The sequence below is a fragment of the Canis lupus genome, chromosome 23 (genome assembly GCF_011100685.1).
Source record: "Canis lupus familiaris isolate Mischka breed German Shepherd chromosome 23, alternate assembly UU_Cfam_GSD_1.0, whole genome shotgun sequence".
Lineage (NCBI taxonomy): Eukaryota > Metazoa > Chordata > Mammalia > Carnivora > Canidae > Canis > Canis lupus.
This window is the reverse complement of record NC_049244.1, coordinates 31,177,861-31,204,204: the sequence shown is the minus strand read 5'-3', so window position 1 is coordinate 31,204,204 and position 26,344 is coordinate 31,177,861. Positions and strand designations below refer to the sequence as shown.

The window sequence follows — 26,344 nt, the reverse complement described above, 5'->3', positions numbered from 1 at the left end:
GGCTAAGGGCGTGATCCTGGAGTCCTGGGATCTAGTCCCACATTAGGCTTCCTGCAGGGAACCTGCTTCTCCCTCTGCCTGTGTTTCTGCCTCTCTCTCTGTGTCTTTCATGAATGAATAAATAAAGTCTTTCAAAAAAAAAAAAAAGAATAAAAATAAATAAAATAAAATTTTCACAGTTGGCAGATGGGAAGTGACTTTGGCCAGGGTAGCTTCAGGGAATTGAGTGGAGCAGAAAACTGGTTTCTGTGTGTTCAGCCATTAATAAGTAAGGCGTGGAAAGAGTGAGCCTCCATCTTTCAGAAGAAGGAGAGGAGACAGGGCAGTGACTACTGTGGGAATCAGGGTAAAGCAATAATTTTCAGATGTTCCAGTGGTTCATTTTTCCAACCCCCTAGAATCAGGACCTGACTCAAGTATACCTGATGAAATTAATTTAAAATATTGGTAAAATATGTAAGTCTTCTGTATTCTTTTTCTGTACTCCTTGAACACTCCATCTCAGTAACTCACTCAGCATCCTCCTTCCTGCCTCTTCCCCAGCAACACACACACACACAGAGCCACATACACTTGATTCTATTATGATGATCATGCAGACACTTTTCAGAAAGAATTCCTACTTGAACTGTACCCAGGGTGGCTGTGGCACCATGACCAAAGCTGTGAAAGAGGTCAGTTGAACATTGAGCTCTGAAGGAAAGGTTCAGATGCACAAGTCTTTAGTCAGATCGTATTTTTAAAAAAAATCCTTTCAGGCCAAACATTTAGAAAACAATGACGTTTTTAAAAGATAACACCAATAATAATGTTTATTTAATGTTCTACAGAGGTTCCACCGCTGAACTGTGAAACCAGACAAACCACCCAGGCCAGTGAGGCCCCGAGGGAACTTATGGGTCACGTGAGCTCCCATCACCATCTGGTGTGTCTCCGCCTCTTGGATTTTAAGATGTATGGAAAGTGCAGGCCTCCAGGAGTTCTGTGGGACAGAGAAGAGAAGTAGGACAGTCAAAAATCTACCTATATTTATTTTCTGTTGAATGAATGAATAGTTAAGCCTGATAATAAAAGCACTCAGACCCATTGGGGTCTGATGGGTGGACCAGGCCCTTCTCTCAGTGGCCTTCTCCACTTGCCTGTACAGCTCCTGTGTCTTTCTGGGTAGTACTGTATACCAAACATGGTTTCCCTGCCCTGCATCATCCCCCACCTTGTGTCTCATAGGCAGAGCTCCCACATCTAAATCCATATAGCTGGGAGGAGCCTGGTAGGACTGTCCTCTCTGATCCCCTTAGACAGGTGAGGAACTAATACAAGCACCCAGAACATGCCACTTTCCATGCTAGGATCTGGAAAAGGAGCAGAGAATGCAGAGCCAGACTTTCTCCCCTTATGGAGGATGTAGGGTAGGTGACTGTAACCTAGGTGCTCACAGCAGTGACTGTGGATAAGCACGTTCCTTACATTGGAATTAAGGGACCCTGATACAGACTTGCTAAATCAATATTCCCCAGCCTGGGAATCAGTATTTTAAGGACCATGGCTCACTTACATGCACACAAAACTTAGAGCATAACTTCCCTCCATCACATGTTCTTTTCTCACATCTTCCAAATGACTTCACGTGATTAGATGATGTCCAACATAATTATAGTGCAAAAATGTATTTTATTGTACTGTAATGCTTAGAAAACTGGTGTTCTGGATGAGCAGTACGTACAACAACTTTATGGTTATAAAACTTGTCATTGTTCAAGCTCGCAAGAGTAGCGCTGTATAAAAGAACCTTCTGCAATGATGGAAGTGTTTTGTCTGCTCACCTGTCTGGAGCTACATGAATTGTGGCTGGTGTGGCTGAGGAACTAGATTTTTAATTTTGTTTAATTTTAATTAATTTAAACTTAAATTGACTTAGGTAATTAGAGGCTACTGTATTGGCTGATGCAGCTCTGTATAAAAATGAGTTTACTGCACATGGGCATGGACACATACAACCTCTTCCTTTTCTTAGTAATAACATGGAATTATTCATGTCGGGACAGTTCATGACCTTAGTGCCCTGAGCGTGTGTCCATCTTATCATCTGCCCGTACAAGTAGCCTTTTACACTTTCTTGATTACAGTGTTCTCTTATCATCTCATCTTGCCCATTTCCATTGTTCATCCCCAGAGGGCCACAGCCCACTCCTCTTTGCCCACCACCCAGAACTGCTTGCTCCTTGCCTCCCTTGTTGCTTGGTAGCTTCCCCCATGCTGTTCCTCCTACTCACTCGAGGTGGAGCATTGTCTCAGGTTAGCAACAGCCGTGATATACTCTGCTCCTAAGTATGATTTATATGTTGTGTCCTCTGGAAGTTTGGCCAAACATTGTGTGTCGTCCCTGAACAGAAGGTCCTTGGTTGCTGAGTGGAACAAGCAAAACTTGCCCGAGCAGTCATTTCCATTTCTTCCAAACAAAAGCTGTCAAATGGATGGAAGATGCATAAGGACTTGTGGCAGTGAGCAGCTAGGAATACAAAGATGGGGTTGAGGAGGATAAAAGCTAGGAACCAGCCCCTGGAAGAAAGAGAGCTCCAGAGGATGCCTCGAGATGTTTCCATATCCTTCACCTGGAATTCACCCATTTCATGCCCCAGCTTCATGCTTTCTTTAGCATCCTCTGTAGGCTCCATCCTGGTCTCACCAACTCTAGGAAGTCCCTCCTACCCACCCAGTTACTCCTTCCCCATTTCATTGGCTATAGCCTTGGGGACTGCTTCCAGGAAATGGGAAGACAGAAACATGTCCCTTCCAAGTATCAGTGTGAAAAAAGATATAAAATGTGAGCCCTCCCGAGAGGGTGGTATGGGTAGTTGTGAAATCTCATGTTTGACTAGATCTTTGATCCTATGTTGGGCAAGAGGCTTAACTCCAGGTCTTGGAGGATTATAAGTGAAATGATGAGTATGAAAGTTTAACATTCCATCTAGTACCTAAGAAATGTTCATCAAATGATAATTATTGTTATCATTTACCTTAGGACTTGCAAAGATATGCTATTTTAATTTTAAAAAAGAGGAAAAGAAAACAAATGGTAGGCAGGAAGCTGTTATTGAGGGCGAAGTAGTATTTGTGGGTAAAGGACTCTTAGAATTAGAGTATTCAGGCAGCCTCCCCGCCTACATACACACAAGGCTGACTCTGGGGCAGTTGTTCTCCCCAGAGGACGAGCACCCTGAGGATAGGGATCCTGTGTTTTTCTGGCTGTTGGAAGGTTCTCAGTCTCTCTAAACAAAAGAAATATAGTCCACATTTCATGACTTATATCATGGAGAGCTGACACACAGGATCACTTGCCTTCATTTTCAAAAAAGATAGAGGTGGAGAAAATGAGGGTACCACAGAGCAAGGTCACAGGCAAGCAAGAAAGCAGAGGTGTGGACCCAAAAGCAGATGAATCACATGGGAACTAACCTCCAGTAACCTGGAAATATAAGCAGAGCTGGGCCTGAGAAATCCAGTTCCGCAATCCTTGGCCTCTCAATTCTAGTTTCCAGAAAAAGAATGCTGGAGCATGGGCTTTACTGATCACTAAACTCGCCCGAATAATCCACACCCTCCCAGGAGGAAAGAATGGGAGGCCCTAGCTGGTCCATACCTGCTGGTCAAGTAACATTTTGCTAACACAAGATGCCTTGTCTTTCCTTGAGACCACAGCATGATTTGGGGCTTTGGCTAGGAAGCACTCAGGAGCCTTGTCCACAGACTTCCTTTGGCCATCAGGGCACAGCAGCTCAAAGTCCTCTTCCTTCAGATCCTTAGCCCAATCTTCAGTGTTCTTTCCTGGGGACAGAGAAGGTGGGTCAGCTACACCTGACAGGTTTGGTCAAGGTGCCCTCACTGAGGGGATGTGACTGGCCCACTGACATGTGAAGGGCCTGGGGCCATTGGCCAGCAGAAGTACACACACTGGGGTCACTGTGATGTGGAAAGGAAGAGATGCTCCCATGTACATAGGTCAGATTCAAGTCAAACTCAATTCCTAGCAACCACCCCTTCCAACCTGCCCCACCCAAACAGGAGAAAGTGAGCGAGCTACATTTTTGGATGATGTTCAAAAACATTTTTATTTCTACTAAATTCCAAAGCATCTGGATTTATTACTCTAGAATAGGAAGAATGTGACCCTCTAAGCAGGCTGATAATCTCTGTGCAATACCATCTGGCATTAGCAAACAAAAGAAGTTTCCCAGAGGCCCTTTTGCAAACTGGACCAGTGTTCTTAATCTAATACACTCATACTGGTTCTACATGAAAATGTGCACATGCCTCTGTGCATACAGATCCATATCCTGTTCTCAGCCCCTAGCTTCACCATTTCTGTATTCTCCCTAAAAAAAAAAAGAAAAGAAAAGAAAGAAAGAAAATCTCACCCATTTTCAGGGTTTCAACTCCTTCTGCCAGAGGCAATTCTCAAGTATGTTTTCCCAGTTTTTAGTTCTCATCTAAAAGGCGGGATTGTAAATCTTTTTCTTAATTTAGTTTTCATTTAATTCTTTAGTTGAATATCTAATAAATGACTTCACTATCATAAAATTGTATGTTATTTATATATAAAATAAAAATACCTCTTTTCCTACTCTTCCCAAATACTTACAGTTTTAATAGAAAACTTAAAATTGCCTGTGTCTCTCCCACAAGTAACTACACACATCTTTGTTCACCTAACATTTCTCCTTCCCTTTCTTACCAGTACCTCCAACCCAGCTCCTTCCAAATGAAACCCACCATCATTCTCTCCAAACCAATTCTGTTCCACTTCATAATGTAAGAATTTCCTCAACACTATGTTGCACGCTGTCTATAAGCTGCAGTCTTATTGGAGGGAGAAAATAGGATACATACCAAAAGCAATAATTCTGGATCCAGATAGTAACACTTTATATTTTGTGGGCCACACTGTAAATGCTGTGGGAGCTGAACCAGCTTGGTGAGACCATATTCATCAGGGAAAGCTGGCTGGAGGAGGCATGGTTTTAGGTGTGTAACATGTGTTACATGTACTGACCACTGAGAGACTAATCTAGGCCTGACTGACTCGGCATATGATGAAGTCCCCAATAGGACAGAGGCCATGAGAAGAGGAGTGGATTTTGTGAGAAATATGAGGAGTTTGGACTTAACAGAGGTTGAGGTTGCAGTGCCAGTGAGTTTTGTATATAAAAATGACCAATGGCAAATAGAGGCTCCAGGATGTTTAGGCCTCTGCTCTATATTCCTGCCAGGGGGGTAAGGCTTTTGGAGTCACTGCAGGGTAGAGAGGTGAGGTCAAGAGAGAGATGCCCTACTCAGAGGAGTTAAAAAAAATAGGGGATCCCTGGATGGCTCAACAGTCTAGCACCTGCCTTCAGCCCAGGATGTGATCCTGGGGACCCAGGATCGAGTCCCACGTCAGGTTCCCTGCATGGAGCCTGCTTCTCCTTCTGCCTGTGTCTCTACCTCTCTCTCTCTCTCTCTCTCTCTCTCTCTCTCTCTCTCTCTGTGTGTGTGTGTGTCTCATGAATAAATAAATAAAATCTTAAAATATATCTCAAGGGATGACAAAAACCAATCTTAGGGTAACACTCAGGTAGTAGGAAAAAGGGAAGGCTTTAAAGGAAAAAGCCAAAAATAATAGAAGAGAATAAAGAAAGAAAAATTAGCCAACACAGTATTCCTTCAAGTATTCCTTAGCAACTTCTGTGTGCCACTTATATAGTTAATTTTGGGATATAAGAGGAGGAAAAAAGAACTCAAATAGTTTCTGTGGCCACAGTTTATTACAGCATGAGATGAACTCAATAATACTAGCCACAGGGACAGAAGGTTCCATTGTAGGATGGTGGCATGCCATCTGGGAAGGCTTCTCAGAGGAGTTGGTACTGAGCGAGTTCACTCTAGATGAGTTGCTGGGAAGAGCTGAGGTTGGGAGAAGGGACATAAGAAAGAAAGTGAACTAATATCTGCCTGGCCTAAAGCAGGTTCTCTAAGCGGTTAGTGATACAGACAGGATAGGTGGAGTGCTAATTCTTACCAACTAAACAACTTTTTGTTTGGGTTTTCAGTGCCACAGCATCTAATATTCACCCACTAGTTTTAGTACACATTGATGCTTCTTGCTTGAAACAATTATTACTATATTATTTACCCACTGATAGTTTTTAAACTTTGTAAGTATTGCTACATTTATTCATGTTCTACAATAAGGAAGATCTTTCCCTTCACCTTCATTTGTTTAATCAGGATAGACTCATGTATTCCTATTTTATTCTTACTACCATTATTTCTTTTAGTGCCCAAAATGTCCCAGATTTGGCTGGTAGAAGGGCTTTAAAGATGGCTTCTGTATATTTTGACCTATCCCAACATCTTCAACATGATGTTCCAGGCTCACCTTATATTTTTCCTGCCCCAGCCCTAGAATCAGCTATTTTCCCAAAGGGCCTTGGCTCCTTCTATTAGAGAATGGTTCTAGAATCCAAGATCTTCATTCCCACTGGTGCACTATTGTCTCTAAGTGTTTTCAGTGATCTAGAATATATATATGATATAGGAAATATAGGAAATAGTTTAAAAGGACTTTTTGGGGATTATTCACAAAGACTGAATGTGGACATAATGAGTATTAAATCCATGTTAGGATAAATTTCCTGATCTTGGTAATTAAACTGTAGGTATGTAAGAAAATATGCACTGAAGTATTTAAGGGAAAGGCAATGTCTGCACCCATGGGAAGGTTCCTGGGAGAGAGTTCAGGACCACCAGAACTTCACAGTTCCTACTCTTCTGCCTACCCAGATAAACACTTCTCTGTTCACTGAACAAACAGGTTGAGAATCAGAGCTCTGGAGCCTATAACAGAGACCATAATACTTCCACAAAGGCATCATGAGTATAAGTGAACCCAGAAACCCCAATTTGTGGGGACAGAGGAGCAAGTGAACATACCCCCAGTGTTCTGCAAGACAGTCTGGTCTTTCACAAAGGCCACATCTCCCTTCTCAACCAGACACCTGCAGAGTGCCAGACAGGGAGAAAGAAGAGAGGAGGTCAGAGACACATCTGTCATTCATGAGGGTCACCTTGTAGAGATAACCAATTGATATCAGCAATTGTGACTCCCATTCAATCACTAATCTTACAATTACTTATATAAGTAACACGGAAAAAGAAAAAAAAAACCTCCAATTTGCTTTGTGGTTATACAATCTCAGTTCTACACACTGAATGCTAAATTCTGGCACAGTTTCTCCAGTAGAGCTACAGCATTTCCCTACCATAAGTAGAGATATTAGATGGGAATCACCAATAAGGTGATTCCTGACTCACAGTCTGCTTTGTAGAAATTGGGAACTTGTGGACTGTGAATTATATTTGCACTAACTTGCAAGGTAGTTCTAATTGGAGAATTAGAATAATCTTTCTTTTCTCCTTCACTACTGAGAACTTCAGCTACAGTATCACTATGCGATTGACAGACTCCTGAACTACTAACACAAGCCTGAGTCAGAAAATACAGTTAAAAAGTAATAAGGTCATAAGGTGCACAGGTGTCTTTATAAAAGCAATAAACACTCATAAAATAGAATTGCAGCTGGGAATGTAGAAATCATGTATTTTATTTTTCTATATTACCAGGTGAGTAAATGGCTGTAGGTTCACCAGAGATGCTTGGAAGAGCATGAGCCAGACTCCTGACTCCTGTATTCAACCAAGGCAGGTTTTCCTTACCTTGGCAATAGTAACATTTTGAGCCAGACAATTCTTTCTGTAGAGTGCTTCCCTATGCATGTAAGATGTTTTAGCAGCTTCTACCAATTAGATACCAGTAGCACCCAATCCCATTCAATAATCAAAAACATCTCTAGACACTGCCAAAATCCCCCCTAAGGGGAAAATCGCCCCCTCTTGAGAACTAATCTGCTCTGTACTGCCGTTCTGAAGAGAGTGTCTTGGAGGGGCTTGGATGCTCCTTCATGCAGGGTTCTGCGTATGGTTGCTAAATGTGACACACTAACAGGCCAGGAACATAAGAACCTCACCTTAGTTCCTAAAAAGGAATCTTGTAAAGGCTAGATTTATTATTATGTTTGTGTTAGGGTTAAAAGACTCACCTGAAAGCCCCTGTGTAGCCATAGTATCTCTCATGGTTATTGGGAACACACTCCTTTCCTGGAACATTTGCTGAGCCAATACACAGAGCACAGAGACTGGAATTCCGCATAGATCCGGGGGCACAGCCTTGAGAGAAAAATTTATCTGGACAGAAAGACAAGAGGAAGTCAGCTCCTCCTGAGTCAATATGAGTAGCCCTTATCTAACACATAACAGGTGTGTATGGCCCAGGCTAGGTGAAATATATTCAATGACCAGCCACTAATGAGGACCTGCCAGGCTGGAGGCTTTAAAAGGAAATTTAATTGAGGCTGGAAATAGAAGTTAGTAGACCACTACAGTTCAAGTAGAGAGGATTCCATGGGCACCGTGATAGTGTCACCATTTATCTAAAGAGACAAGAAAGGGAAATTACATGAAAATTGACCTAAAAGAGATAAAATTGGAGGTCTCACTCCCCAGGCTGTGCCACCTGTATCCAAAAGTTCCCTTCCCTTGCTATTTTTTTCAGAAGAGACTTTAATAGAACTTAAAACTCCAAACTCAATTAAAGGCTGGGGGATTTTACTCCCAGCTCAGCTGCTCTCCCATGGCTGTGAAACTGCCAGGAGGCTCAGAAAAGCAGAGGTAGTGCCCTTGCTGGTAGGGAGCCAGAGCTTTCTGGATATCACCCCCAGCCATACTTTGCTTCCTCTCAAATTGGTGTCAGAGAACACCCCAGTGCAGAAATGTGGTCTCATCTCCAAGTCCCCACACACAGGACTTGTCTGGTTCATAACTGCCTTTAAAAGCCTCTCTTTTTAAAGCAGTTGCACATATTTGGGGGTGGCAAGGAGGAAGTTGATGTTAATAACCATTAGAAAACATTTGTCTGTGGTTAACTTAAACATATATTTTTTACATACCTGAAGATATTCAGAGGACACAGAAAATAAACTGATTCCCATCCCTTTGAAAGGGCCCTGAGGGCTGGGAAGTCACTCAGTGAGACTGCCAAGACCTTAAAGAGATCCAAGGATCCCAAACACTCACATTACCTAGAAAGCCTGTAGGAAGGATTGCCCACCCAACAGCCATTTCCCCTTGTCCCTTAGTAACAAAGACCTAGTTGTTTTATTCTTTTAATTTTTTCTCCATTTTTTATTGATATACAACTGACCTATAATATTGTATCCGTTTCAGGTGTTCAACATGATTTGATGTTGCAATATATTGCAAAATGGTCCCCACAAAAAGTCTGGTTAGCATCCATCAACACACATTCTTATAAAATTTTTTTCTTGTGATGAGAACTTTTAAGATCGACTTTCTTAGCAACTTTGAAATATGCAATACAGTATTATTAAATATAGTCCCCATGCTGTACACTACATCCCCAGGACTTATTTAGTTTACTGGAAATTTGTACCTTTTGCCCCTTCACCTATTTCGCCCATCCCCCCACCCCACATCTGGCAACTATCAGTCTGTTCTCTGTATCTTGGAGTTTGGGGTTTTTTTAAATTCCACATGTAAGTGAGATTATACAATATTTGTCTTTCTCTGCCTGATATATTTCACTTAGCATAATAACCTCAAGGTCCATCCATGTTGTCGCAAATGGCAAGGTTTCTTCCCTTTTTATGGCTGAGTAAAAGCCTATTTTGTTATTTTCTTTATCCATTCATTCATCAGTGGACACTCAGGCTGGTTCCATATCTTGGCGTTAGTAAATACTGCTGCATGAACATAAGGATGCATGTATCTTTTTCAGTTAGTGCTTTCATTTCCTTTTGATAAATACCCATAAGTGAAATTGCTAAATCATATGGTAGTTCTATTTTAAATTTTTGAACAAAGATCTAGTTTTATTTGGGACAGAGACACACCCAAATAAAAGATGACATTCCCAAACCTCTTTTACAACTAAGTGGGACTATGTGCCTGAGTTTTTAGCAATGAAATGTTACCTGAAGTAACTGATTTAGATTTCCTGAATAGCTCCTTAATAGAATGACTGCAGATGGCATATACTTCAAGTTGCCCTTATTCCTTGCTCCTTGAGGCTACCTGAGTCATGGATGTGATGGCAACCATAGTTGACCTTGAAGATAAAGGCCTCATGCTCAGAATGTTAGAGGAGAAAGAAGGAGCCTGAGCTTCTTGTGACCCTATCAGTCACGGACTGCTCACCTGGTCCTTTTCATAAGAGATCAAAGTAAACATATATTTCACTTAAGCCACATATGCATCCAAAAAGAACCATTCTGATTCAGCTGTCCAGCCCTACCATCTCTTTTAGATAGCTCCTTGATTTAGATAGTTCATTTTAACCAAATTTCACTACTATAGAACCAGAGCCACAGCATTTTGTACCATACTACTCTTTTCCCAGAATACCTCTTTCCAGCCAGGTCCTGATCACAGTACCCTCCCAGGATTCGCTTACCAAATTCACAGTGGTTGATCCTGTTGTAGAGCAGGCCCATGGGAATGTTCCAGCCTGCAGTTCTATCTACTGCAGTGTGGCAGGACTTCCTGCCTTGCAGATTATTCCAAGAGATGGTTTTATCTAATCTCTTAACTACGGCCACAGCAAGATACCCTACAAGAAAGACATCAAAAAAAGAAAATATTAACGCCCTCCAGAATATATGTCTGCAATCAAAGCCTGCCATCTCTTTGTGAAAGCAAAATTATCCTGAATCATTCCATCTTTGAAAGGGTCTTCCCAATAACTGACTGAGATAAGGTACCAGTCACTCTTGTCAGATGAAGATGATTCTGAACTTTAAAAACAAAATAGTAAGAAAACGTCATCAACAGAGCAATGGCTGGTATATAATCCTTCCTTAAATGCATAAAACTACTAAAGTTATAAACCAGCAACTCAGCCTTCACTGTGGAATATCCCAGGAATGGATACTGAAGAGCACATGTGACTCTCAACATTTTATACAGTAACAATTAGGAAAGAGTAGTAAATGACCAGTAAACTACAGGGAATATTCTGACCAGGTGCCTTGGATATGGGGAATACAGGTTTGCATGAAAATAAGTATGTGAAGCAGAAATTCAAAAATCAAGACAGCTGCCATCTTTAGCAGAAAATACATGCTGCTCCTTAAAACTGCAGAGAGATCAACCCATGATTTCAGCTTTTTAATTTAGTTAATTCAGTCAGCTGTTTACAGCAGAAAACAGAGAAGCACTAGCATCCATGGAGTAAGAGCAGGTCTTTCCATTTTCAGCTAAAGAGCTTGGCTCCTAGAATGGGGGGGAGAGGATGAGAGGTTGTAATAGGGGAAGTTACAAGAATAGACTTGCCCACAAGTGGCTGGAAAATAACCAGAGAGGTCTAACTGAGTACTGGGGCTCTGGGACCCAGTGATCACCCTGGCAAGGTTTCCTGTCTTGTTCCTGCCCCATCTTTCCAGAACCACCCCTTACTAGAGCACTGGCTCAGAGCCAGATTGGCTTCCTGGGTCCAGCCCTGGGTGGGAGGCTGGGTAATTTCATGCTCTTAGACATCTGCCTGTGTGAGCCTCTCTGCTGCGCCCTGCTGGGCATAAGCAAGATTCCTTGGCTGGGGTAACTCTCATCTAAAACTGTGTAGGCCTTATGTAATGTGCAATTGGGAGTGGTGGGAGGGTGTGAATTTGTTTGCTGTATATAGGAGCCTAAATAACTTGTAACCTCTGTGAGCTGTTGGTTCTCTTAAGTATCCTTAAAGGATGACAGTACCACTTATAGTACTTCTTACAGTACCACTTATGGTATCACTTACAGGATTAAATGAGAAATCCTGTGTACAAGTCATGGTAAGTGTAAAAGAGTAACCATTATTATTAATCATCATCTTTCTATGGTTCTTTTGCATTCTAAAATTGCATCTCTTCCATTGCCTTATTTAAGCATACCTCATCCAGGACGCCTGGGTGGATCAGCAGTTAAGTGTCTGCCTTTGGCCCAGGGCATGATCATGGAGTCCCGGGATCGAGTCTCACATCAGGCTCCCTGCATGGAGCCTCCTTCTTTCTCTGCCTATGTCTCTGCCCCTCTCTCTCTCTCTTTGTGTCTCTCATGAGTAGATAAATAAGATCTTTAAAAATAAACATACCTTACCCTTTCCCCCAAAGCAATTAAGAATTAAACTCATGAGGTTACCAAACCCAACTCACCTTCCTCTGCTGTGTTGCTACATGTAGAGCCCTGAGTTTCTGGAGGAGAAAATGAAGAAGTCATTAAACATTCATTCTTTGGAAGTCATGCCATTCCCATGTGCAGCTCAGAATAAAAAGAGCCGGGAAGACCATCTACATTTCACCAACTCCTAAACAGTCCAGGCTGTCTGGATTACACAAATTCACTTTTGCTCATTGGTCTCTGGAATTTAGTCCAAAATTGTGAATTTCAAGCTTCTTCCCCTGTTTGACCTGTGGCCACAGTGGTCCCTGCCAACTGTACTTGAATCTCTGCACCAAGGCAACAGGAGAAGTGTGAGCTTGGGAAGCAAGAAGACCTGCCAGGAATCCCAGCTGAAAAACCCAGCAGTCCTCTGCAGAGAGGTCACTTTTAGCTGGAACTTTTTAGCACAAAGCCTCCAATCCCCCTGGTGGAAGGTGTGATAGAAGATTCTGCTGTATGTTGGCAAATTTAACACCAATAAAAAATAAATTTATTAAAAAAAAAAAGAAGATTCTGTCCTTCGAGATGACTGTGGGGATTAGAGATCAGGGAGCCCAGAGCCTAGGAAGTAAGAGGTGCTCAGTAAGCAAGAACTTTCTGGCCAATGTGGTGCAAATTATGCTATGATTTTCCCATCTTCTCTCTCCCTACCATCAGAGGAAGTAAAACACAGAGAGGGACCCCTTCCACTCACTGTAGTTCTCTGCCAGGACAGGCACCAGACCGCACTGGCCCGCTATGTAGATATAGCCTCCATCCAAGCTCATGGCATCAGCCTCTCCTTTCTGCCAAGACACAGCACATTACAGCAGGTTAAAAGAGGCCATCTCCTGTCCTTACCTGCTCTTCCAGTCATTTCCCTGAGGCAGCCTTCCCCGCACAGGCCACAAAGGCCCCTAGAGATAGCAGGTGCTGTACCAGACCTCCATATCAGGCAGGAACACCCAGCAGAGAAAATAAAATGTACTCTCATTTTCACCCAAATCATAATGAACTAAGGATCAATTTGGGATGCCTTGCATAGTTTCTTTAGGAGCGAAGACCCACAGTTAGTCCTCCTGTCCTCTCATAGGATACACTGTCCCAGAGACATTTCCACAACAACTTCCTGACACCAAGAGGTCTGATTTGTAAGACAGATGAATGGAGTCAGGGACACAAGGCCATGTCTGTGGTATAGAGCGCCCCTCATGGGGCTCTAGCCCTAAATCATGACCTTGTGGCTGAGTGCTATTCAGTGCTTGGTGTGGACAAAATGAATGAGTAAAATATTCTTGAATGACTTAATTCCCAGTTTATAGGTCCTGAATTATAGAGATGCTTAAATTCCACAAGACTGCCAAGCTTTCCATGGAGCCTGGAAATATACTTTCTAGGAATACACCCTGAAGAAGTAACCAAATCTGTGGGAAACTATATGGATAAAAAGTACAAGTGCAAGTGCAATTCATACAATGTGTAAAACAACAGCAAAAAAGACAGAAACACACTAAATGATGTTATAGATAATATGGATAAATGGCTAAATAGATTGCATCATATCCATACCATGAAATATATTATAACATTAAAAGATCATATTTTCAGGGCACCTGGGTGGCTCGGTCAGTTAAGTGTCTGCCTTTATTTAACTCAGGTCATGATCAGAGTCCTGGGATTTAACCCCACATCAGGCTCTCTGCTTAGCAGGGAGCCTGCTTCTCCCTCCCTCTCTTCTTCACTCTGCCACTCCTGCCTATTCATGTGCTCTTTCTCTCTCTCAAATTAAAAAAAAAATTAATTAAAAAAAATAAAAGACATGTTTTCAAAAAATGATTTGTGACATGGAAAAAGCTAACTAGATATCAGGTGAAAAAAGTGTAGTAAATTATGTATATTATATGATCCCATTTAACAGAATTTTCTATGAGTTAGAAGATTACAAGTACTTCTCATTTTCTTTTTTATATCATTCAGGACCTTCAAAACTCTAAAAACGAACATGGACATGTTTTAAACTTCTACCTGCTTGTACAACCAGCACAGCCCTATCACACCTGTCATTGCACACCCTGGGTCTCAGGCACACCCACACCATGGTCCAGCCTCTGATAAGCAGACAGCTCTGGGTGCCCTACACCATGTGCTAACACTGGGTAAAACAGAGCCCTAAGGAACCCTTCAGATCCTTAAGTTCAAAAGTACTGAAGCTCCTGTGGGGCTGGGCTCCCACATGAGGGAAGGTTCCTGGGAACATGGGTTTTAATATCATTCCTAAGAACACTCACTCAGCCTTAGGGACAGGCAGGCAGCAGTGGCAAAAACACTGCCCTACTGTGGCAGGAGTGACATACCGCAATCTTGGCAATACAGTCTTCAGTAGACTCTGCTGATTCACACTCTATTTTCCCTTCGCTGTTTACACTCCACTCATCACACTTGGCAATCTCATGGTGACCTACTGCACACCATTTCACCTTCTTGCATTCATCCCTTGGGGTATCTGGGCCTAGGGCATAAGAAAGAGAACCAGATTTCGGAGGAGGCCCCAGAAGTTCCTGGTGATTATGAATGCTACTATCCTCCTGAAAATGCTTGGATTTGCTAGCAATATACAGAGCCCATTTCAGGAATTCATCATAGAAAACAAAGGCAGTAACAATCTCTTTGTTGGCGTCTTATCATTTAGATATGACTTAAAATAATTTCTTCCAAGAAGCCAACTTTCTTCCCAACCCCTCTATCAATTCAGGCTGTTTTGGGGGTTGTCGTCGTCGTCGTTGTCGTCGTCGTCGTCGTGGTCCTCCTCCTCCTCCTCCTCTTCTTCTTTCTTCTTTCTTCTTCTTCTTCTTCTTCTTCTTCTTCTTCTTCTTCTTCTTCTTCTTCTTCTTCTTCTTCTTCTTCTTCATTTCTTCTTCTTCCTTCTCCTCCTTCTCCTCCCCTTCTTCTTTTCTTCCTCTTCTTCTTTTTCTTCTTTTTCTTTCTTCTTTTTGAAATAACAGCCACCTGAGTTGTTCTTATTTATTTGTTCATTGTTTTTTGTCTGTTCTCTGCAGGAGAACAAAAGCTCAGCCAGAGCAAGGGCTATGCCTGTCTTACTCTCCATGGCACTCTTGTTGTTCAAAGGCAGTGCCTGGGTCATTGTCAGTGCAATAAATGTCTGCTGAATGGATGGACATCTATTCAACAGTCAGGCTCAGTTCAAATCACTCCCTTAAAGTAGCCTTATAGCAGCTCCAGTATCTATTTTTCTTTATTTTCATGGTCTGATGAGACCTATTCAAAATTCCTATTTTGTTTTGTTGTGTTTGTTTCCCCTTCTGAGCAAATCTCTCATTTTTAATCATTCAACAGAGTGAATATTCATTGAACATTTGTCTTCTCCACTGGTGAGAAGGTTCCAAGACAACAGAAGCTAGCATATGTTTGTCTTACCATTGCATGCCTAGCACCCAGCACAACTTATGGCTAGATGATGACTAAATTCTGTTGAATGAATGAATAATCAAGCAAACGCCCAATGACACAAGGAAATTCAGGGGCAGGATCAACTGGTCCAGGGCTCCAGCTTTACTGGGGCACATGTTGATTATAATACTGGGTATAGATGTACAAGTCTAGCAATTTTATTCTATTTTACTTTGTGCCAGGCTAATTGGCTTCACAAAGTGGGCAGAGTGGCCCTGATTTATACAAGGAAAATGCTAGTAGTAATCCAAGTCATGTTAAGCATGAATTTCCTTTAATGCCTTTTGGTGATGTCCAGGCGCATCTCATGATGATGACAACCATTTAGCATCAGTCTGACACTGGGCAGCAAGGCAGAGTGAATTTCAGTACCTGGAAAGAATCTTTTGCTGGTCCCTGCCCCCACCAAGTTTCCAGACTCCTAGGGTCACATGATCCTTCCCCAATACTTACGCACATCTTCCCTTAGGTTCCGAAGAGCAGTGACATACTCATATCCCAGGTACAGCCAGGTGTCCATTTTAGGAGGAATCCTAAAAAACCCTTCGGCAGAGTCTTTAAACAGCAGGTCCTTCCCCAAAGTTGAGCTGAAGAGCTGGAAGACTTTAGATTTGTCTTTGCCATAATGTTCCTGTATATAGTAAAACACAATAGTGAATGGCTACAGCAACAAGGAATACTGCAAAAGGGGACTGAGGAAAAACAAAAACCCCAGAAAATGAAATTAAAACCATGACATTCTTAGATTCCAGGAGAGAGGGCAGTCAGGCCTACTTTTTCCCACCCAGCACCATCATTCCTACTCCAGCCCTCTTGCGGTCATGCAAGAACCTATTTCACAGGATAGGTTTCTGTGCCTGTCTCCCTGGTTGGGTTAACAGCTCACTGAGTCTAAGAAATACAAACTCCTTCAGAGGCTGACACTGTGTGGTTACCACTTAAACTCTTGATAGATAGATGGGAGGGCTGGATGCATTCTGCTGCTCTAGGGAAGTAAAGTTGGCTGTGTGTGGATTCCTTGCAGTCAGGCTGAGGGACATTAGGAAGAAGATCATTTCCTTCCGGGGAAGTCATGGAAGGCCTGATGGAGGATGGGGTATTTCCCTTGGCCTAGGAGCCCTGGTTTAGATGGAAAGGAATAGAATTAAGCATTAAGGAGCATCTCCATGTCACTAGTCCAAAATGTAAGGGTCTGACAGGCAATAATGCAGGACTAAGCTCTGTGCAACTCTGAGTCCCTATTGAGTACTTTTAGACAAGTGGATGATGTGTGGCACAGTTCCCACTATGTCCTAAAAACAAGGAATTCCATAGTGACAAGAAGGGAATGTAGGAAAATGCCCCAAATCCAATCAGAGACCACTAAGCAGGAGGGAGGACAGTGAATTCAGTACCTGGGCCTGGTTTAGAAGCTCCCAGATCAAGTCTTCCTTGCCCCCCACACTTCGGGCCACAACAGCATGGGAAGGGACCTTGGCCAGGTAGCACTGCTTATATTCCCCCACTGGCTTTCGTTTGTTGTCTGGGCAGAGCAGCTCATACTGGTCCAGGTCAGCTTTGTTTGGCAGGTTCTCTGAGGGAAGAAAGCCTAGATGAGCCAACTGCAGATAGGACTGTTAGGAGCTATAGTCCCTCTCCCCATCCCTTGCAATCCCAATGCATCATAACATGCGAGCTGAGATACCTAGAGCATTGAGGGCCAGAGCACATAAGGGAACTGACTTGATCAAGATCCGACAACCAGTTATAGGCAAAAAAGCTTCTGGTGCCTGGTACAGGGGTGCCTGCCCCACCACAGGTCTCATCTCAGTAGACCAACTGCAGGCCAAGGTCAGCCTAACCTGCCCATGCCCACAATCCCTTGCTGTGGCAACATTGACCAGGATGCAGGATCCCCATGTCAAGGAGGTTGAGTGATGGAAAGAGGCCCAGGAGTCCAGGTGGGGACCGTATAGGCACACAACTCTGCACAAGTAGAAACCCAAGCAATGATAAAGGAGGAATACAGTTTGCTCATATCTGACTACTGCCTGTGGAAAGGGGTGCAGGAGAAAACAAACAAAAACAAGAGAAAGTCTACTGCCTGGAGGGGATGTGCAGATCCTCCTGTCACTCACCCAACACTGTTGAATGCTTGACAAAGGCCACTTCCCCAGCGTCCTCCATCAGACACCTGTGGGAAAGAAATACATTGGGATTCCTGCATGGCAGGCCCTTCTTCTCAGGCTTCAGGGTCCATCTAATCACACTGTCCAGCCCTAGAACAAGGGCAGAGACTGGTGGAGGCTCCTGTGCCAACCCACAGCTGAGGAAGCACTATGGGGCACCGATACGCCACTAAAATGGGGGGGGGGCTAAAGGGGGGTGGTGCGAGCTCACAGGAACTAGAAATCCCTCATTTGTGCCCAAAAGTCGCAAAAAAAAATCACTGAAGATATTTTAATACAGAAAAGAGTTTTCAAATTTCTGAAAGGGAAGATAAAAAGAGTCTCCTGAGAGAGGCAATGTCCCTTGGCTGGTTGTCAAACTTTAGGATATAACCAAGGTTAAAGAGGGAGTGAAAAATTAATCACATGGGCTGTCTGCACAGGTCATGAGAGGGGCAATGAGAGAAGGCAGGAGAGAGGCCACTGCATTGAACAGGAGACACTGCTATAATAGAAAGCAGAGGGGCAGTCAGTCATTGAAGAGTGGACTAGACACTAAGGATGTGCCTGTTCCCTTAGACTCTGCCCCAATCCAGTGAGAGGACACACTGGACAGGTTCAAGGGCTCTGGGGAGATAGAAAAGATCTCCAGGAGAGGGGCTCTCTTGTCAAATGTCACATGAAAGGCATTTGCACTGGCCTGGCCTAGAGAGTCCCAGTTGGATCACTGAGTCACTGTGAGGGGACTGTCTCCTGGACACCTTTTGTAGTCTGGGCTCTGCTGTGGGCTAGGTAGGGTCTCCCTGCCTGAGGACTTTGGACACTTTGGCCACCATGGAGCAGCAGCTGGTCTCACTCACTTGAAGGCACCCGAGTAGCCGAAGTATGGCTCATGGTTGGAGCAGGCACACTTGTCCGTCCCTTTCCCCACACACAGTTGACACAGTTTGGGGAAAGCTGTCCGATCCACACAGGGAACACAGCTGGCCGTGAAGAAACTGGACGCTGCTGCTCAATATAAGACATGTAGTGCAGTCCATGAGCCACCCTGGACACAGGCAATTGCAGCTCCTAGTCTAGACTCATTAGGGAACAGAGAGTGACTAACGCAAAACCAGCATACCCAGTTTCAGCACACCCTTATGTGTGTTCACTGATCAAGATCAAGGTTTTCCAAAAAGGAACAAGTTAACCTTTGTCACCCCACTTCCCTCCCCAGGCCTATCTCAGGTCACTGTCAGACTGGACAGCTCTCAGCTCAGAGAGAGAGTTCCTCTGGGAGTTATATCTGAGAGATGGGAGGCCCACATAGAGAGGTACAGGCTAAGCTCATGGCCAAAAGATAGCCACCAGAAAAGCTCTAGCAGAATGGGAAACACATAGGCCACAGACAGGAAAGAACCCCAGGAAAGTGAACAGAAGTGCCCAGCAAACTCAGTCCTGACTGAAGCCCTCCGATGGGCTTGATGCCCTTCCCCCTATTCCTCAGGATAGCCTCTGGTTGGGTGTTAGAGAAGAAAAAACTCAGCTGACACTGCTCAAGGGCAGCTGGTATCACAGAACTGACCAGTTGTTTTGTTTGTTTATTTGTTTGTTTTGTTTTTAGAACTGACCAGTTTAAAGCTGATGTACCACCCACCTCCACCTCCAGACTCATCACACATGATCACCTGATAGTGTCTGAGTGACCCCCAGTGTGGCCTATCTAGGTCCGCTTGATAGGACTCACTCTCTTGCCCACTTACCCTTCTGAAGAGATTCACGTGGCTCTGGCAACTTCCAATAAAGTAAGCCCATGGGGATGTTCCACCCAGCAGACCTGCCAAGGCCTGTGTGGCAGGATTTCTTGCCTTGGAGCTGATTCAGATTGAACGTACTGCTCTTCTTCACCACAGCCACAGCATAATAGCGGGTTTCTTTAATTGCAAAGAGATGGTGTGAATAAAGGACCCTTATCCTGGGCCATAGGGAAATATTGCTCATCACCACTGGGCTGCTGAGTAGAGAAAGGGAATCCACAGGGCACATTTATGTTGGGTTGGGTCCCAAAGAGTGAAATCAGGAAAACCTGATTTGCATGAGGAAGAAAGGACTGCAGAAAGAATGTTTGTAATAACGGTCCAAGTAAACACAAGGGCAAGAAGGCCACATGCACATATGGCCCAAATGCTTTTTGCCCACCATGGCCCTGCAGGGTGTTTGCCTACACCTACCAACTCAAGCCCACCAGGAAATTGGAGTTGTGGCACAGAGACCACAATCATTCTAAGTATTTCCTGTTCCCTGACACAGGCCCAGGGATAGTTGATTGCTCTCAGAGGAGATACAAGGCTGTTAGGGCTCCAAGTATGTACTGTAGTGTGATCTTTTCTCTGTGTGTGGCACCTGTGGTTCTTGGAGGGCTTCTTTACAGAGCTCTAAACCCCAGTGGTTCAGGCCAGGTTGCACACAGTCTGCTCTGTTTCTCCAGGGAGCACATTTCCTGGCCCAGAAGTGTCAGGAGCACCAGTCCTCAACCCCAACATCAAGCCCCAGAGGCATTGAGTTGTGCCTGTGGTGGCTGATATATTGGGCCTCTCGTTCCCCACTGACACCCAATGGGGAATGTTCATTAGTATTTAATCTCCATTACCTGCCTGAACAAGACAAACTCAACATCTACAGGAGAGAAAAAGAGCCACAAAATCCTGGGTCCCCAGGAAGAACTTACGCTTATCTTTCCCATAGAACTCTGCCACTACAGGCTTTAGGTTGTAGGGGTTCAGGCCTGCCTCAAACACCAAACCTGCATCAAGTGTCACAGCATCTGCTTCATTTGCCTGAAAGGAAACAGACCAAACCCTGATGAAGTCCTTACTTTTGAGGAAGGTCCAAGGACAAGTGAGTGACTAGCAGGGCTTCTTGGACCTGGGGCCAGGAGAACCCTCAATTTGGCCCAACCACACACCACACCATGGGCTTCAGTTGACTCCACCTCCCTGGTGATTTGGCCACCATATTCCTATTCCTCCCATATAGAGAAAGGAATGGATTATGTTTCTCTTTCCCCTGGTAAGGAGTCTGGATCTTGCCCCAGAAACTTATGTGTGATCTTTCAAGATCAATATGAATTAGAGAAGCTTTTCCTGAGTGCCTGGGTTGCCCAGTGGTTGAGCATCTTGCATTTGGCTCAGGGGGTGATCCCGGGGCCCTGGGATCGAGTTGTGCATCAGGCTCCCATGCAGGGTGCCTGCTTCTCCCTCTGCCTATGTCCCTGCCTCTCTGTGTGTCTCTCATGAATAAATAAATAAAATCTTTAAAGAGAGAGAGAGAAGCTTTCTTCCTGGCACATCTCATGGGAGAAAGCTGTCCCCCAACCCTGGACTGGACATACTGCCCAAGCACAACAGATACTGAAGGAAGTTGCAGTCATGCTCTTACACATATTTACATTGTGAGCCCAGTTGCTTTTGTTTGGTAATCTTTTTATCTTGGGACTTCGCCTGAGATCTTATTCAGGTACTCTGTGAAACCCTCCTTATGGAGGAGGGGAGCCTTGAAAACACTATCTCCACTCTGATTTAGTACTCAGAACTTTTGCTTCTACTGGGAACCAATAACTGCAAGAGTCTTGTTCAAGAATTTGGCACTTCCTCTAGGCTTTACCTCTCACTTATACTATGAACTAAGGGTTAAAGGCTGATTATTATTTCTATTATGGCTCATTTTTTGTTTAATGGACTACTCAGACATGTCACAAGTCACCACTATTCAACTCAGCTCCATTTTGTAGATTAAAAAACAAAGGCACAGAAAGTTTGTCACTTCCCCCGTTTACTGAGCTAATAAGTCATGGAGCTGGGATTTAAATTCAGGTCATCTGGGTTTGTTTGTTTGTTTGTTTGTTTGTTTGTTTTTAAGAAATAAAAGTAACTACATGGATAAATATTTTTTTTAAAAAAAGAACCACATTGAATTCATTGAATTGGCTTCCAGATTAAACACTGCTGGTGGGAATATAAGCTGGTACAGCCACTCTGGAAAACAGTATGGAGTTTCCTCAAAAAGTTAAAAATAGAGCTACCCTACAACCCAGCAATTGTACTACTAGGTATTTACCCAAAGGATATAAACATAGTGATCTGAAGGGGTATCTGCACCCCAATGTTTGTAGCAACAATGTCCACAATAGCCAAAATGTGGAAAGAGCCCAGATTTCCTTCAACAGAAGAATAGATAAAGAAGATGTGCATACACACACACACACTCACACACACACACACACACACACAATGGAATATTACTCAGCCATCAAAAAAATGAAATCTTGCCATTTGCAACGACCTGGATGGAACTAGAGGTATTATGCTAAGCAAAATAAGTCAATCAGAAAAAGACAATTATTATATGATTTCACTCATATGTGCAAATTAAGAAACAAGACAGAGGATTATAGGGGAAGGGAGTGTAGAATAAAATCAGTTGAAATCAGAGAGGGAAACAAACCATAAGAAACATTTAACTATAGGAAATAAACTGAGGGCTGCTGGAGGGGAGGTGGGTAGATGGGATAATTGGGTGATGGGCATTAAGGAGGGCACTTAATGTAATAATCACTGGGTATTATTGCGTGTAATAAGCACACAACTGATGAATCACTAAACTCTACCTCTGAAACTAATGATACACTGTATGTTAATTACATTTTAATTCTTTAAAAAATCAAACATAGTTGTCATTGTCTTAAAAGGCAAATACAGATCCCATGGCACAACATATATATGTATGTTCCTATATACATATATTCAAGAGAAACTATTAATATTTGTGCTGCAGGAGATTTGTATAAAAATATTTGTCAAGCCCTGATTAGAATAACAAAAAGCTGGAAACAGCCCAAATGCCTGATGACAAGAAAAGAAAAAATAAATTGTGTTATACTAACATAATGGGCTATTGTAGAACTCTGAAAATGAATGAACAATAGCTATATTCAACAATGTGGGTAAATCTTAGCATGACATTGAGGAGGGAAAAACAAGAAGACAACACATAGTAATGCCATGTTTATGAAATTTTTATGAATCACAATTGTGCAGTCATTCACACATACCTATATACATCCTAAAATTCAAATAAAGGGCAAGAAAGTTGTAGGATTCAGTTTGTTTAGGACAGAGAGACACTCGGTAGTTGTAAGTAGGGTCAGTGGGTTATACCACGCTAAATGGTTGCCATTCCCATAAAATCCAGTGCTGCCACACAGCAGCCCTAGAAGTAAGCTACTGGCACTGATGAAGTTTTGAGAACCTGTGTTAGGTTCATAGATAATACTATTTTATATTATCAACATTTAAAAATAAAAAGGGGGCATGCATGGACTAAAACTGAACAAATATCATAATTCAAGGCTTATAATTTAAAGCATGAGGTCCAGTTAAAAACACACACACAGACCAGTTGTTTTTACCAAACCACCATTCCTTCAGTGACTCATGTTCCATCTGGCTGAGTCTATCTCTCCCACCTCATTACTCCTTCCAGTCTCCCGCCTGCTCTAACTCCTGTCACCCCGACCTCCCTAAAGTGACTTCAAAAAGCCTAGCTCTCCTGTCTCAGGCCCTTTGCATAAAGTTTTCTTCACTACCTGCCGTATTCTACCCATGGCACCCAGCAGGCTTACCATGCTCATCCTCGGTGTCTTAGTGTCATTGCTTCCCTCTCAGGGAGACTGTGCCTGACACCCAGGCCAAAACAACTTTTCTTCTGAAAGTCTCTGTCAAAGCATTCTACTCTTTCCTTTCATAGTACATCCACACAATTTGAAATTACAGTTTACTTGTTTGCATGTTTTTCTTCTCTCCTGACTAGACTGTAAGCTCCTCAAGAGTAAGGACCACGTGTGTTTAGATTCACCACTGCAGCCCCACTGCTCAGCACAGGGTCTGACCCACATTCTGATGTGCAGAGACAACAATGAAGGAGTGAAGTGTTTTTGGAAAGTGTTGGATTTTGCTTTAAGACTGCTTAAGGATAACCACTCCAATTTCCCTTTCTGAAATACTTTTATTAGCATGGGGGCTTGACTGTCCCACACACTAGCCTCCTACCTGTGAGTAAAGAGTTGTTCCAAAATGACAGAAGAGAAGGGGAAGTATGGATTTTCTTCCACTCCCTTTTAGAAAACAGTAACTTACCCAAATAGCCTTGATGCACTCAAGGTAGGAGGTTCTCTTCACACAGCTGACAAAAGGACCATTTTCAAGGACGGTTTTCATATTTTCCATGAAACTGGAACACTTACTGGCCTCATGATTTGAGACAGTGCACCATCTCACAGTTTTCTCAGGGGAGACAGCCAGACACAGCCCTAGGAGAGAGGCCAGAGGTCATACTCGTGAGAGAAGCAGAGCACCCTCTGGAGGCTCCTGAAGTCTCCATCCACTTCCTTCTGTCCTCTTCCCACTCCTCCCATTAACATTCCAGAGCACAGATTCCATTGCTTTCTGAGGCTGGGGACAAGAGAAGAAACCCTAATGCCTCCTAGTCACCTGCTAACTAGCCTGTGCTAGCCAGAGCGATGCTGTCTTGACCATCAGCTCTCAACTGGAGACCACAGTAATCTCCTTTTCTCTGTTTTCTCTACCTCCATATCTTACCATCATGGGACTGCCATGGGACATAAGCCTTATCAGTGTGACAGGGTATTTTCAGCCACTTGAAGGTGTTGGCTCCATAAGACAATTTGGGGAAGCTGGCAAGGTAGGAATTACCATCTTAAAGATGATGGAAACTGGGCTCAGAGAGTGATGCTTTTACCCAAGGTCACCCAGTCTGTTAGTAGCAGAGACTGGCCTAGGCCCTGGGCCTAGAGACTGGCCCAGACTTTCATCTCTGCCCAGGGAACAAAAGATGACATTCTGAGTTATTTTCCATCTGCCTGGTCATTAGGTAGGGGTAGATGATTGATGAGATAATGAATTTGCCAGTGATACTCATCTATCATCCTCTGTTCCAGGAATAACTAGAACTCCACATATTCAGTGGCTGTTTCTGTTTCCAGTGACCCCTCCTTCAATTTTCATCAGTCTTTTGGGCTGCCATTTAGGAGAAGCTAAAGTGAGCCGTGTCTGTAGCTATTAAAATCATGTAGTTGCTCTGCTCCCAAAGACCTCTGTCATCTCCACTTTCTGTGGATAACAGCACAGGGCTAACTCAGGGAAGCTAATGAACATCCACAAAGCACAAAGCAGGAAAAGGAAAGGGCATAGTTCTCCAGGACGCATAAGGAGGGGCCACAGGGAGATCACCGCCCCATCCACCCTTTATCCCCTCTCTGCCCATGAGAAGTCACGGGAAGCATCAGGATTCAGTGGCAGACCCTCCCTAACCTGCCCCTCCTGAGGTCTCATGGGCAGGAATTTGTTCTGAGTCCTGCATTTACCTTGCACAGCCTTAAGAGATGCTTTGAGAGTGGGAGGGGACTGGGGGCAAAGGCAAGTAATGCAGGGCCAACTCTCAAGGGTAAACTTTTCCAGGAGAGACAAATAACTAAACCCAAGGTTCCAAAGGTGCAACAAATGCACCAGGAGTGGCAGGCAAAAGTTAAAGGACAAAGGGAGCTAATCTCAGGATGGGCATGGCCCAGACCATCCAGTGACAGGTCCCATAGCACAGATGTGTGCCACAAACTCCCACTCAACTGGGGCCTGGATCCTTGGTCTCATCTACCCTCACCTGACCCTCCCAGGCTAGGAATACTGCCCTTCTCACTGGTGAGGACCCAAGAAGCCAGACTTCAATAAGTTCTGAACCTCCCAGCGGCTCTGCTTCTTGTCAGGACATCTTCAGCGCCAAGGGCACCCATGGGGCATCAGATTTCCAAGGGTGGGGGCGCCCTCAGATCCCAGAGGCCTTAAATGCCAAGTTCAGCAGTTCAGGCTGGACTCAGGAGGCCTCATAGAAGGGATCTGATAAACCATGACCGAAGTGCTCTAGCTGTTATTCTAATACTACAAGACTTACTGGACAATGAGGAAGAGGAAAGCGAGAAAAGGAAGCAAGGAAGCGCGGAGGGCACGGGAAGGCGGCAGAGGCAAGAGCGGGAGCAGCGGCTGCGCACCGGCGGCGCAGAGCTGAACCTAAGGCAATGCTGAACCAGGTGCAGGGATGCGACGGGCAAGAGAGGAGGAAATGCTCTGGCTTCCAGGCTGAGCGCGGAACCTAGGAGCCCGTGTGGCAGAGCGGAGGGTGCAAAGAGCTGCGGGGCTGGCGACTGTGCGCGCCTTGCCCGCGCCCGCCCGCACTCACCCAGGACCGCGCAGGCCAGCAGAGCGCGGACGGCGAGCCTCATCTTCCTGGGCCTGTGGCTAGGAGCCTGGAGCACAGACCTGTGGGCTTCTGCGCCGCCGCCCGGCGTCCCGGGCCCCTTTATCTCCGGCCCAGCTGGCAAGCGGAATCTTTGACCT

The 26,344-nt window shown here is 44.0% G+C and overlaps 1 protein-coding gene and 1 long non-coding RNA gene across 2 annotated transcripts in view; one reads left to right on the top strand and one right to left on the bottom strand.

The window, feature by feature from the left end:
- Positions 1-1,146, top strand: part of LOC119865393 — a 4,005-nt gene extending 2,859 nt beyond the window's left edge. Inside the window, exon 2 of the long non-coding RNA XR_005377038.1 lies at positions 831-1,146. This is a non-coding gene — a long non-coding RNA (uncharacterized LOC119865393). The remainder of the gene's footprint in view (positions 1-830) is intronic.
- LOC477072 (serotransferrin) lies at positions 784-26,344 on the bottom strand. Its single transcript, XM_038570924.1, has 17 exons — positions 26,187-26,344; positions 24,074-24,246; positions 20,608-20,716; positions 19,643-19,813; positions 18,758-18,905; positions 17,868-17,923; positions 17,145-17,323; positions 16,204-16,381; positions 14,637-14,791; positions 12,998-13,088; positions 12,297-12,335; positions 10,565-10,720; positions 8,136-8,280; positions 6,970-7,034; positions 3,641-3,825; positions 2,274-2,463; positions 784-982 (listed from the first exon to the last, which is right to left on the bottom strand). Exons 1-17 carry the CDS (start codon positions 26,227-26,229, stop codon positions 948-950), a joined length of 2,118 nt encoding a protein of 705 aa, XP_038426852.1. The 5' UTR covers positions 26,230-26,344; the 3' UTR covers positions 784-947.

Coding starts and splice junctions, on each gene's coding strand:
- LOC477072 (XM_038570924.1), bottom strand. CDS start 26,229: ATGAGGCTCGCCGTCCGCGCTCTGCTGGCCTGCGCGGTCCTGG. Junction 24,247..26,186: donor GCTGGCCTGCGCGGTCCTGG/GTGAGTGCGGGC, acceptor CCTCTCTCCTAG/GGCTGTGTCTGGCTGTCTCC. Junction 19,814..20,607: donor GTTCTATGGGAAAGATAAGC/GTAAGTTCTTCC, acceptor TTGCAATTAAAG/AAACCCGCTATTATGCTGTG.